At 35.8% G+C, this 13,642-nt stretch overlaps 1 protein-coding gene across 1 annotated transcript in view; it reads right to left on the bottom strand.

Moving 5' to 3' along the window:
* The window catches only part of nphp4 (nephronophthisis 4), a 239,143-nt gene that overhangs the window by 50,312 nt on the left and 175,189 nt on the right, over positions 1–13,642 (bottom strand). Inside the window, exons 15-17 of the mRNA XM_073819843.1 lie at positions 9,645–9,857; positions 3,179–3,339; positions 1,133–1,313 (exon numbers count right to left, since the gene is read on the bottom strand). Of these exons, the coding sequence (XP_073675944.1) occupies positions 1,133–1,313; positions 3,179–3,339; positions 9,645–9,857 (555 nt within the window). The remainder of the gene's footprint in view (positions 1–1,132; positions 1,314–3,178; positions 3,340–9,644; positions 9,858–13,642) is intronic.

The following is a 13,642-nucleotide window of genomic DNA, read 5'->3' as shown; positions in this document are numbered from 1 at the left end:
TTATACAGTGAACTACCAGTAAAATTGATAAATATCTGGGACCAAACTTTTGATTTGACACTTTGACCTGACCATGTTTTGTTACATACCTTTCTATTCTAAAGTTATCTGACATCATCAAGATAAATTTGTTCTGACACAGTTTATCTCTTGAGTTCTTGTCATACTTTATTACCATTTTCTAAACTATAGCAAATAAACTGCTGTAATGTGAGAAATTTTGAAGGTGTCTGAATAAATTTGGATTTGACTAATTAATTTGTGATTATCAAGATTCATTTGTTCTGATACAGTTTTTGTCATATTTTATTACCATTTTTTAAACTATAGTAAATAAATTGTGATAATGAAAGAAATGTTGAAGGTGTTTGAATACATTTTGGTTTGACTGTATACAGTAGTCAACATTTGAAGTGGATGAAAACCTTTTATCAAAGTTTGATGAATAAAACAACTTTGATGAACTTTTTTGATCCACTTCAAATGTTGACTACACTCACGATATCACAGAAGAACCTTTTTTGTCTAAATGGATCCATAAAGAACCTTTAACACCTGATGAACCTTTCTATTTCACAGTTTCACAGTTCTTCAGATTATAAAAAGGTAATGTTTCTACCACACTTCAAATTCAAGAAATTAACATTAATTTAAAAGGCATTTTTAGTTATTAACTCCGAATGTCGCACATCCCTGACAAATACAGAAATGTTTGATACTGCCACAAATTGATGTTTAAACTTTTCCCGAGAAATAGTCTTACAAACGATGTGGATGCAGAGCTAGTGCAAGACAAGCATTTGTGGTTAAAAAGTATATATATTTTTACTTTTTTTAGAAAATGGCCAATAGGTTTAGCTAGGTAAGACCCTTATTCCTCGGCTGGGATCCTGTAGAGCCCATTGAAGCTGCATTGAAACTGCAATTTGGATCTTCAACCCACTGATCCCCCATTGAAGTCCACTATATGGAGAAAAATCCTGGAATGTTTTCCTCAAAAACCTTCTTTTTGACTAAAGACATGAACACCTTGGATGACATAGGGGTGAGTAAATTACCACAAATTTTTAATTCTGGAGTGAACTAATCCTTAACACACATTAATGCATGGTGGTTAGCAAACAATCCTTACCGACGTTGCCAAGCCGCAGATGCAGAATTCCTTTTACGGTAGTGTAGACATTGATAGCTGGAGTGGTGCTGTGCTTGCTGTCATGCCTGCTGGCAAAGCTGGCATCCTGCAGGTACTCAGTAGTGATCACTTCCAGCTCATGGTTCACCTGGACGGCTGCACAGCCTTGACGCAGCATATGCTGCAGAAGCAAACGCCAAATACTAATATTACAGCTGTCAATTTAAGATCGTAAATATAGAGTGATCAATTATTTAAAAAAAAGTGCTAAAAATTAAGGCAATTCATCATGCCCTCTGAATCAATTGTATTGATCCAACCATGTAGAACAAAAAGATAAACAAAAATAATCAGCAACTAAGACATTTGTTAGAGGCTACTGACAAATGCCACCACCTGATGACCTTGCGATTGCGTTTGAATCCTAAATGGACCCTTTGTTAATTCTAAAAAAAAAAGGTCAGAATCGGTGCTCAAGATGAACAGTCCAATTATGTTGATGTGATTGTATCTATTTCTGGTTTTGTTTTGTTTTAACCTTTATTCAACGGCTGACATCGATGAGAGCTCTAGCCAGGAGACCTGCGGTGGCGAGATCTAACAGACGCAGGTGTCCTGAAGTATGGCATGCATATTTCATAATTTCGACATGACACTCCCATCTGAGCACACTAAATAATGAATACTGCAGAAAGGTTTCGATGTGCAGGGTGACTGTCTGTCTGAGTGAAACAGCTGTGCGAGTTCTGTTGGGCTATTAATGAGGGCAGTATTTGTACCTGTGTCAAAATTCTGTGTATGGCTTGTGGGGTTATTACCAACATGGCAAGTTGAGGACTTGCAAGGCTGTTGCCAAGGAATGTAAGGTGTGTTGTAATATTGTTTTGTCGTGGTTTATGCAGGCTGAGTTGGGTTATTGTAATATTAGTGCTGGTGTGCAGTACTTTGAGTCTTTGAGTGTGTTTACAAGCATGACCTTACGGAAAATATGTTGACAACATGTAAGGTCATGTAAATGCCTTTATTGGCATTCTGTCAGCTGATTCAGTTAGCAAATGTCTTTGTAACAAATTATTTTGCTGCAGTTTTGACATCAAGATAATGTCAAAATCATGGTTTCCTTGCAAGTAAACCCTAACAGTAGAGTTTTATTTAATTTTTTTTAATTAAGTTGTAATTTAAATAGAAAACAGCCAAATATTCCTGTTTTTATGTCATAAAATATGCATTACCATTAAAAATTTGGGGTAGATAAGATTTTCAAATGTTTTTGAAAGAAGGCAGCATACAATTAAAGTCAAAAGTTTTTTTTTGCAGAATCTGCAAAATGTTAATTATTTTACCAAAATAAGAAGGATCATACAAAATGCATGCTATTTTTTATTTAGTACTGACTTGAATAAGATATTAAAGCATATAAAAGACGTTTACATATAGTCCACAAGAGAAAATAATAGTTGAACTCAAAAGTTTACGGTGTATTAATAATGAATGATCCACAACTGTGTTTTTTTTTTTTTGTTTAGTGATAGCCGTTCATGAGTTTCTTGTTTGTCCTAAACAGTTAAACTGTCCGTTGTTCTTCAGAAAAATCCCTCAGGTCCCACAAAGTCTTTGGTTTTTCAGCATTTTTGTGTATTTGAACCCTTTCCAAAAATGACTGTATGATTTTAAGATCTATCTTTTCACACTGAGGACAACTGAGGGACTCATATGCAACTATTACAAAAGCTTCAAACGCTCACTGATGCTTCAGAAGGAAAACAGATGCATTAAGAACCGGGGGTGAAAACTTTTCGCGTCGTGACCGCATCACCACCTCGGGTGTGCATTATTTTCTAAGAATTCTACGGCCCGTCGTCAATTATTCCTTACTTAATTCTCACTGACTTATTAACTCTTGAATGGTAGACAGACAGAGATTTTCCAAAGCATAATGCAATTTCATGGCTGCTAAAATTATCTATGGCTGGAAAATTCCCTTAATTCTCCCACTATTAGCTGGTGAGGCAAAAGCTCTTTTTTGACTCTCACAGGTAATTTTACCTTCAGCTCCACAGCAGCTGAGCCAATCAGCATTAAGGATTCACTGTCCCAGACATCAATCTGCAGGGAGTGAAGCGCCAGGTATCTCAGAAACCAACCCCGTTCACCTGGCTTGAGGAACTGCGGGTCAACTCGGTACTGCAGCTGCAGACCAGGACAACCTAAGAGAGGAAAAGAAAGTTACAAAAGGAAAGAACAAACATGAATACCAAGAGGAGACAGAAAAAAGTTTGTGATTAAAGAGACGAGTTTAGTGGCCATTTAGTGTGAAGAGAGTTAAGTAAATCTCCCATCTTTAACGCAAATCTCAGGTGGGTGATAAAACGCAACGTCCAATTCTCTGAAGCAAGCAATCAAGGACTTTTATGCAAAAACCAAACACTCCGAGCTCGGTTTAGCCACCGAGTGAAATGTGTGGGAAATTTACATAAACATTTCTGAGCTCCATCCCTTTTGCACGCACCACGTCCTGTCAGTCATGAATATCAAACGCTGGCAGTGCCGCAGGCGCTGATGTTTTCTATATGTTCCCACATGTTTCTCCGTTTCTAAAGTGATGACAGTAATCAGCTCTGAAAAGGCTTGGGTAACACTGCATTTACATTTATGTTTTTATGCAAAGCTGGAGAAGGTCCTGGACCAATACTTCATGTGTAGGCCTGAGCAGTGATTTGAAGTAGATCTGGGCAGTGATTTAAAGTTGAAAAAAAAAAAAAAAAACAAGTGTAAAGAAGTGTAAGGCAGCCTTATTGATGTGCTCGATGGGATGCATGGTAGAAGCTGCTAGGCCAGAAAAGAAGGAACATGTGTAAAAAGAGTAAAAATGTGCAAGGCAGCATGTTTGATGTATGGCAGAGATGTTGACAGACTTGCAAAAAAGGAAGTGCAGTAGCTAAACCATGAAATGTCCATAGTCTGTATGCGGAATAGCAGCAAGGTTAAATCATTTTTTCTACTGAACAGACCCTTCAGCCACCTTAACAGAAATATTATATACTGCTCACAAGTTTGGGGCTTATTTTGTTCATGCATATAGTTAGTAGTATGCTGATTTGGCACTCAAGAAACCTTACTTCATGAAAATGGTTGTGCTGCTTAATAAAGTGTTGAAAACACTTATAAATGTCTTTTCAATTTAATGCATCCTTAAAGTGTGCACACACAGCCTTAGATTTGAGTGGTCTAGTGTAAAAAGAAAGCGGCAAAGGTCCAAGCAAAATCCCTGTGGAACCTCAGTGGAGTAAGGCATGTAAGCCTTTCCAGTTGACTTGGTACCTACTGTCATCCAGGTAGGATATAAACCAGAAAAGCACTGACCTAGAAATGAGCATTTCTACCATCTTAGAGATCAATAGTTTGTTGTTTGTAGCGTCAAATGCTGCCAAAAGATCCAGAACAAACAGTATGGAGTTAAAGCAGGGACACTCTGGTGATGTGAGGTTATGGAAACAGCAGTTTGAGTGGAACAACTAGATTTAAAGCCTGATTGATGGGGTCAAGCGGGTTGAGCACAGTCAAAATTGAACACGAATGAACGCAACAAACCCAGGATGCATTTTCATTTGTGGCAAAACAAAACCGGCAAATGCAACACTAATGCTTAATGAAGTCAAAATGTTAAACTGACTGTTGCTTTTACATTGTACTACTTCAGGCAGAGAGCCAAAAATATTATTTCTTCATTGGAGAGAAGTGCAATGCTCAGCCGAGAATCTGGGATGAGAAGATGTTATGCAACAACCAGTAATTGCACAATAACAGCATCATATCCCACAGGATACAGATGTTCCTTTCAGACATCAAAAGGCCTTCCGCACAACATCATCATTCAGCCTGTAATCTTTATGGCACTTTATGGCTCATTGTCTTGTATAGTCAGGCCAGAGGTGGGTTTAAGGGCTGAGCTCAGTGCACTGTGGCATAATGCTTTAACGCCCTATGGCAGGGGTCTTCAACAGGGGGTCTGTAACCTCTAAGGTGCCAGACAATTATCATTTAATCTCAAATTAATTATCATGAAGAAAAATAAATAAATAAAATGTAGTTAAACAAAACACAAAGTTCAACCAAAGATAAAGCAGCTACTGTAAATGTTCTCCCACATGCAATAACACTTCACATTATTGGATTGTTAAAGATTTTTTTTTTTTGCAATGTAAGCATCTTAACATAGTATGCAAATACATTAATGTGGTTCTATATGCATCAGGGTTGTGCACCATTTTGAATTAAATTAAATATTTTTTAAATATTTGACAGACAGACAGATGGACCGACAGACAGATAGACAGACAACTGACAGGCAGACAGAGAGACAAACAGATAGACAGAGAGACAGACAGATAGACAGACAGACAGACAGACAGACAGACAGACAGACAGATAGACAGATAGTTAGACAGAGATAGACAGATGATAGATAGACAGACAGACAGACAGACAGACAGACAGACAGACAGACAAACAGACTGACAGACAGACACAAACAAACAGATTAGACAGACAGATAGATAGACAAACAAACAGATAGATAGATAGCTAGATAGAGATAGATACAGACAGACAGACTAACAAACAGATTGACAGACTGATCGATCGACAGATAGATAGACAGATAGATAGTCGAATAGATAGACAGACAGACAGATAGACAGACAGACTAACAGATTGACAGACTGACAGATCGATAGACAGACAGACTGACAGATCGATCGATAGACAGAAAGATAGACAGATAAATAGTCGAACAGATAGACAGACAGACAGACAGACAGACAGACAGACAGACAGACAGACAGACAGACAGACAGACAGACAGACAGACAGACAGATAAATAGTTGAACAGATAGATAGACAGGCAGACAGATAGACAGATAGATAAATAGTTGAACAGATAGACAGACAGGCAGACAGACAGACAGACAGACAGACAGACAGACAGACAGACAGACAGACAGACAGACAGACAGACAGACAGACAGACAGACAGACAGACTAACAGATTGACAGACTGACAGATCGATAGACAGACAGACTGACAGATCGATCGATAGACAGAAAGATAGACAGATAAATAGTCGAACAGATAGATAGATAGACAGACAGACAGACAGACAGACAGACAGACAGATAGACAGATAAATAGTTGAACAGATAGATAGACAGGCAGACAGATAGACAGATAGATAAATAGTTGAACAGATAGATAGACAGACAGACAGACAGACAGACAGACAGACAGACAGATAGACAGATAAATAGTTGAACAGATAGATAGACAGGCAGACAGATAGACAGATAAATAGTCGAACAGATAGATAGACAGACAGACAGATAGATAGACAGATAGATAAATAGTCAACAGACAGACAGACAGACAGACAGACACAGACAGTCAGTTAGACAGACTAACAAACAGATTGACAGACTGACAGATCGATAGACAGACAGACTGACAGATCGATCGATAGACAGAAAGATAGACAGATAGATAAATAGTCGAACAGAAAGATAGGCAGACAGATGGACAGATAGATAAATAGTCAAACAGATAGATAGACAGACTGACAGATCGACAGACAGACAGACAGACAGACAGACAGACTGACAGATCGATAGATAGACAGACAGACAGACAGACAGACAGACAGACAGACAGACTGACTGACAGGCAGGCAGGCCAGTTAGACAGACTAACAAACAGATTGACAGACTGACAGATCGATAGGCAGACAGACAGACAGACAGACAGACTGACAGATCGATAGGCAGACAGACAGACTGACAGATCGACAGACAGACAGACTGACAGATCGACAGACAGACAGACAGACAGATCGACAGACAGACAGACAGACAAATAGATAAATAGATAGATAGATAGATAGATAGATAGATAGATAGATAGATAGATAGATAGATAGATAGATAGATAGATAGATAGATAGATAGATAGATAGATAGATAGATAGATAGATAGATAGATAGATAGATAGATAGATAGACATATAGATAAATAGTCGAACAGATAGATAGACAGACAGACAGACAGACAGACAGACAGACAGACAGACAGACAGACAGACAGACAGTTAGACAGACAGACAGACTGACAAGACTGACAGATCGATAGACAGACAGACAGACAGACAGACAGACAGACAGACAGACAGACAGACAGACAGACAGACAGACAGACTAACAAACAGATTGACAAGACTGACAGATCGATAGACAGACAGACAGACAGACAAACAAACAGACAGATTGACAGACTGACAGATCGATAGACAGACAGACTGACAGATCGATAGACAGACAGACAGACAAACAAACAGATTGACAGACTGACAGATCGATAGACAGACAGACAGACAGACAGACAGACAGACAGACACACAGACTAACAAACAGATTGACAAGACTGACAGATCGATAGACAGACAGACAAACAAACAAACAGATTGACAGACTGACAGATCGATAGACAGACAGACTGACAGATCGATAGACAGACAGACTGACAAACAAACAGATTGACAGACTGACAGATCGATAGACAGACAGACTGACAGATCGATAGACAGACAGACAGACAAACAAACAAACAAACAGATTGACAGACTGACAGATCGATAGACAGACAGACAGACAGACAGACTAACAAACAGATTGACAGACTGACAGATCGATAGACAGACAGACAGACTAACAAACAGATTGACAGACTGACAGATCGATAGACAGACAGACAGACAGACAGACAGACTAACAAACAGATTGACAAGACTGACAGATCGATAGACAGACAGACTGACAGATCGATAGACAGACAGACTGACAGATCGATAGACAGACAGACTGACAAACAAACAGATTGACAGACTGACAGATCGATAGACAGACTGACAGATAGATCGACAGACAGACAGACAGACAGACAGACAGACAGACAGACAGACAGACAGACAGACAGACAGACAGACAGACAGACAGACAGACAGACAAACAAACAAACAAACAAACAAACAGATCGATAGATAGACAAACAGATTGACAGTCAGGAAAAAAGCCAGCCAGATAGATAGATAGACAAACAGAGATCGACAGAGAGACAGACAGGCCGACAAACATACAGTATTGACAGACAAATAGACAGCTCAATATATATACATAGACAGAGAGATATATCGCATAGACAAATACAGATTGACCAACAGACAGACCAAAAAAATAGACTTGTAGACAGACAGGTAGATAGACAGATCTGCACAACCCTGATACACATGCTATTCTAGACCAGGCTTAAAATGCAACACTCAATTTTATACAATATGTAACGGGTGTCCAGCACTGTCTTTAGATCCACCAAGTGTTCCTTAGCCTGAAAATGGTTGAAGTCTCCCATCTTATAGGTCTGACTGTGAAGACAGGGCTTGCACGCTCCCGCTAGATGTATTTTTTATGTACGATATTACGTCTCCTCTGAAATAAAAAGGCTGAAAGCAGGCTGTTAGAGCTGATCCTCTTTTACCCCATGCATCTCTTCGTCATGCTCTCACGCTCTATCACTCTCTCATTATCTGTCTCATTTCTTCTGTTCTAGACTCTACCACTCTATCTTACTCTTTAACCTTTGTTCTATCTCTATCGTCTACTCCCTTATTCTTCTTAGCTAGTTGCTGTAAGCAAATAAGAGGCATCAGGAGACATGTTCTTGTGTCATTTATGTTCCACCTCATCGGATACTTTATCTAGCCAATCAGTGAAAGCCATTTCAATGCAACAACTGGTGAAATCGCCGCACAGCTAGATTTCCCTCATAGTGGGTTGCTTGCAATACTAATAAATCAAGGCAATGAGCTTTAGCCAAGCTTTTCACGGCATAACATGCGAGCAAAAAGCTCCACTCTGGCGGTGGGAAAAGTGTACTTGAAGTGCTCTTAGTTCAACATTTTAAGGTGCTTTGAAATATCGGCCTTTGCCAGTCTGTGCGAAACTATTGATAAAAATAACTCGCATCAGGGGCAGGTAATAAGTATTTTTGGCAGCCGTACGAACCGAGAGAGCCAAAACTGTTTTCTCAGCACTACCAAGTTCATCACAAAGTCACGCCGCTTCTACACTTCTCCTCAGCAGGCTGCTGCGTATCAAGACTCCTTCTTAAAAGCAATTACTGGACTTCGGCCAAAGGCCGTAAAACGCTAATTGCTCATTTTTTAGAGCTTTATTCACTAAAACACTGCATGTGTTGTGGTTAAAAACTGCTGTAAAGTTTTACGCAGACATTGATCGAATTCATTACAGCAAAAAGAGTGACACTGGCCATTTTGAGGAGTGCTATAAATATGCATTTGCTTTCAAGGATGCTTCTAAAACAAGACAACCGAATATTTAAATGATATAAGCATGTTGTGGAGTGCTGAAGAGAATCATAAAGCATTCGTAGGAGGATGGTAATCATACCAGAGCTAAGTGTGCCGTCCTTGTTGATAAGCGAGAGGACACAGGGGTAATCAGAGTTGGATTTCAGCTTGCTGTTCCTCTCCGGATCAAGCAGCCTCAGACGCTCGGTAGTGACAGGGGGGAAGCGGTAAAGCTGGAAGGTGAAATGGATAGTGCTGGGCCAGTCTGAATTCACACCAGCTTGGGGGACCCTAGGGAGAGACAGAAAATTCACTTGCAAAGGGAAAAGTGGCATTATTGAAAAGCAATGATGACATATGTTGAAATACAATTGGATTGCTGAGGACATTGCGAATGATTTGAAAGAGATATTATTAGGAGTCATTTGGTGGCAGTTTATGAAGAATCAATCTGAGTGACTTGACAATGACGAGCAAGTCTCAGTGACTCAATGATAAAGAGCCAGTCTCAGTGACTCCTTCATAAAGAACCAGTATCAGCGATGCAATGATGGAAAGTCAGTTTCAGGCACTCTATGATGAAGAATCTGTCTGAGTCACACCATGACAAACTCCTTCCAACCAGATCAATAGTAATTCATTTAAACTTGTTTTTTTAAACAGAGGTCATATCACAAGGAATCAAAATGTCCTTGATCTTTTGTAGAAACATACATAAGTTTAGGCATACTGTAACTTTCACCACAAAAAAATCCTTCCCATTAATTAAAACCCGCTGCAAAAAAAGGGCCTTCTGACATAAGACTTTTTTGGGAAAAAAAAATAAAAATATGTTGACCTAATAAAATAAAATGAAATAAAACAAAACAATGAAATAAAATTACATGAAAAAATAAATAAATTATAAAATAAAAAGAATTATGAAATGAAATAAAATATGAATCAAAAGAATTAAATAAAATGAAATGAGATCAAATTAATATAAAATGAAATAAAATAAAATAAAAAAGAAGCAAGATAAAATAAAATAAAAAATATAACTAAAGGAAATCTGAACTAAAATAAAATGAAAATAAAAAATAAAAAATGAAATAAGATCAAATGAAAAAATGAAATAAAATGCAACCACATTAAAAAAATTAATACAGAAGTAAATTAACTAAATTAATTTGATGAGATAAAATGAAATTTAGTGAAAAAATGAAATGAGACAAAATGAAATGACATAACAAAATAAAATACAATATAATATGAGATCAAATGAAATAAAATAATAAAATTAAATTGAATTACATAATAAAAAAATTATAAAATAAAAAGAATTATGAAATGAAATAAAATATGAATCAAAATAATTAAATAAAATGAAATGAGATCAAATTAATATAAAATGAAATAAAATAAAATAAAAAAGAAGCAAGATAAAATAAAATAAAAAATATAACTAAAGGAAATTTGAACTAAAATAAAATGAAACAAAAAATAAAAAATGAAATAAGATCAAATGAAATAAAATGCAACCAAATTAAATAAAATGATACAGAAGTAAATTAACTAAATTAATGAGATAAAATGAAATTTAGTGAAAAAATGAAATGAGACAAAATGAAATGAAATAACAAAATAAAATACAATATAATATGAAATGAAATAAAATGAAATGAAATAAAATGAAATTAAATAATAAAAAATGAAATAAAATAAAATGAAATGAAATAAAAAAGAGGATATAATAAAATCATAAATACTAAATAAAATAATAACACTATCATTAATAAAGTTAATGGAGAAGAACTGCCTGACTGAAACCACTCACCTAATTAAAACAATATTCTTGTGTCAGAGCTTGAAATAATAACTCTTCAAAGTTTTTTGAAGTCAGAAAGAGCAGGTAAATCTTAAAACAAAATTTCCCATTTAATCATGTAGAGCTTCAGCATTTCCTGAAAGCAAAATCAATAACTTTCTTGCAAATTCATTGCACTGTGGCCATTTCACAGAAGAGAAAAATCAATAAAAATAAAAAATTAAGTTGCTTGTGATTTGGTGAAGCAGGACTTTTGGGGAGAAGTCACTTCCTTAAAACATAATATTTTAAATCAATTATATAGTAATGGTCCATTGCTTTTTATGTAAGTAATAATCATCCATCACTGAACTGCTCCACACCTGAAGAAACAACTTCCTTCAACACTAGGAGCTCAGGGGGCGGTAAGTTCAGTCATTCAAGCCTTAAGGTTTAGAACCAACAAGCCGGGTTTAGAACCCCAGCCTGCCGTTACACGAACAAGAGGATAAACAAAAGATATAAATAATTAAATGAAAGGATATAAATTAATTAATCTAAGTCCTAGGTGACATTTGAGAGCTGACAGGCCAGTGCGAAGAGTTCGTCTCCATCCTCAACAGAATGAATTAAAACGGAGGGATAGATTAGGGAGGGATGATTGCTTTCTTTTCTCTTTGTGGGGAAGATTAGCAATCAATCACTCAGAATTAGATAAGGATAGAAACTATTTAGAGTGCGGACAATTGGCAGGCCCACTGAGCGCGATCACGTCACAATTCCGGAGTTTAAGTGCTATTCACTCAAAATGTCAGTTCTGACCTCAGAGCCAATCAAATGACTTGAATTCCTCAATTAAAAGAATAGGCCTTACAGCTACGCAAGGATTTCGCATTAATATTCATTTGGTAAACAAAAGGGATGGATAGCTCAGCATGGCGAGCGGAGAACTCAAATTTCTAGTGAATGCAGAAATCCCACACACATGCACAGTAATCACGTATTTTAAAAGGGAGATTCATTTAGCAGATAAATCACAGTTTTATTTCCTTTACAATAGAGAACATGTATTCAGGTATTTTGTCTGCCTTTAAAGGCCAACAGGCCAATGTCATGTCCATTGTCTCACCAGCCTTCACAGTGAGTGTACAGGAAAGGTTTAACCAATTAATTTAAAAATCCATTAGCCTATCAAAGTGTCCGCCCTCCTTAACTTACACAAAATTGCAGACAATAAGAACTAAATCTCAAACATAGCACTGTACGTCAAGGCTTTTTCGGTGAGATCGCTGACTTAATTCATTTGCAGGGTTCTATGGCTGCAATATGGTGTGTTTCCACCAACTGGCAACCCTGGGTGTCGAAATACTATTGGGTAAATTGGTAGACACCCCCCCACAAAAATAGTAGAATAACTGTAATAATAATAAATACTAAAATAAAATGAGATCAAATTAAACATAATATGAAATAAAATGAAATAAAATATAATGATAAAAAACTAAAAATAATTTAAAATAATTTAAATAAAGTAAAAATAAATTAAATGGAAAAATTAAATGAGATCAAACGAAATGAAGTGAAACAAAAATGAAATGAAATAAAATGAGATATGAAATAAGATCAAATAAATAAAATGGAAAAATAAAATGAAATAATACAATAAAATAAAACAAAATAAAATCTGAAATGAAATAAAATGAAAATAAATAAAATAAAATGAGAAAATGAAATGATGAAATAAATAAAATCAAATAGTAAAATTAAATTAAATTAAATTAAACTAAACAAAATTAAGAAAAATAAAATAAAACAATAAAATTAAATGAGACAAAATTAAATGAAATAATAAAAAATAAAATATGAAATTAATTAATAAATATAATTAAATAACATGAAGTATAATGAAATCCAATAAAAAAAATATTATATATATATATATATATATATATATATATATATATATATATATATAAATATAAATAAATAAATAAATAAATAAATAAATATATAAATATATAAATATATATATATATATATATATATAAATAATGTATGTACTTCTTTTTTTAAGCAAATGCCAGGGCTTTAGCATTGTTTTTTGGAAAAACAAATTCACTTTCTAAAAAAATTTAATAAATAAAAATGTATACACTTTTTAACCACAAATGCTCGTCTTGCACTAGCTTTGCGATGCTTGTCTGTGACCTCACACATTACATAATCACCTAGGAAAGGTCACACATGGTTAGTTCTTCATCTGTGGACTTCAATTCAAAAAGGTAAGGCAAAAAACTCCTTCTTCAAAATAG

Source organism: Garra rufa, chromosome 15 (assembly GCF_049309525.1).
Source record: "Garra rufa chromosome 15, GarRuf1.0, whole genome shotgun sequence".
NCBI lineage: Eukaryota > Metazoa > Chordata > Actinopteri > Cypriniformes > Cyprinidae > Garra > Garra rufa.
This window is presented reverse-complemented; position numbering and strand designations above follow the sequence as displayed.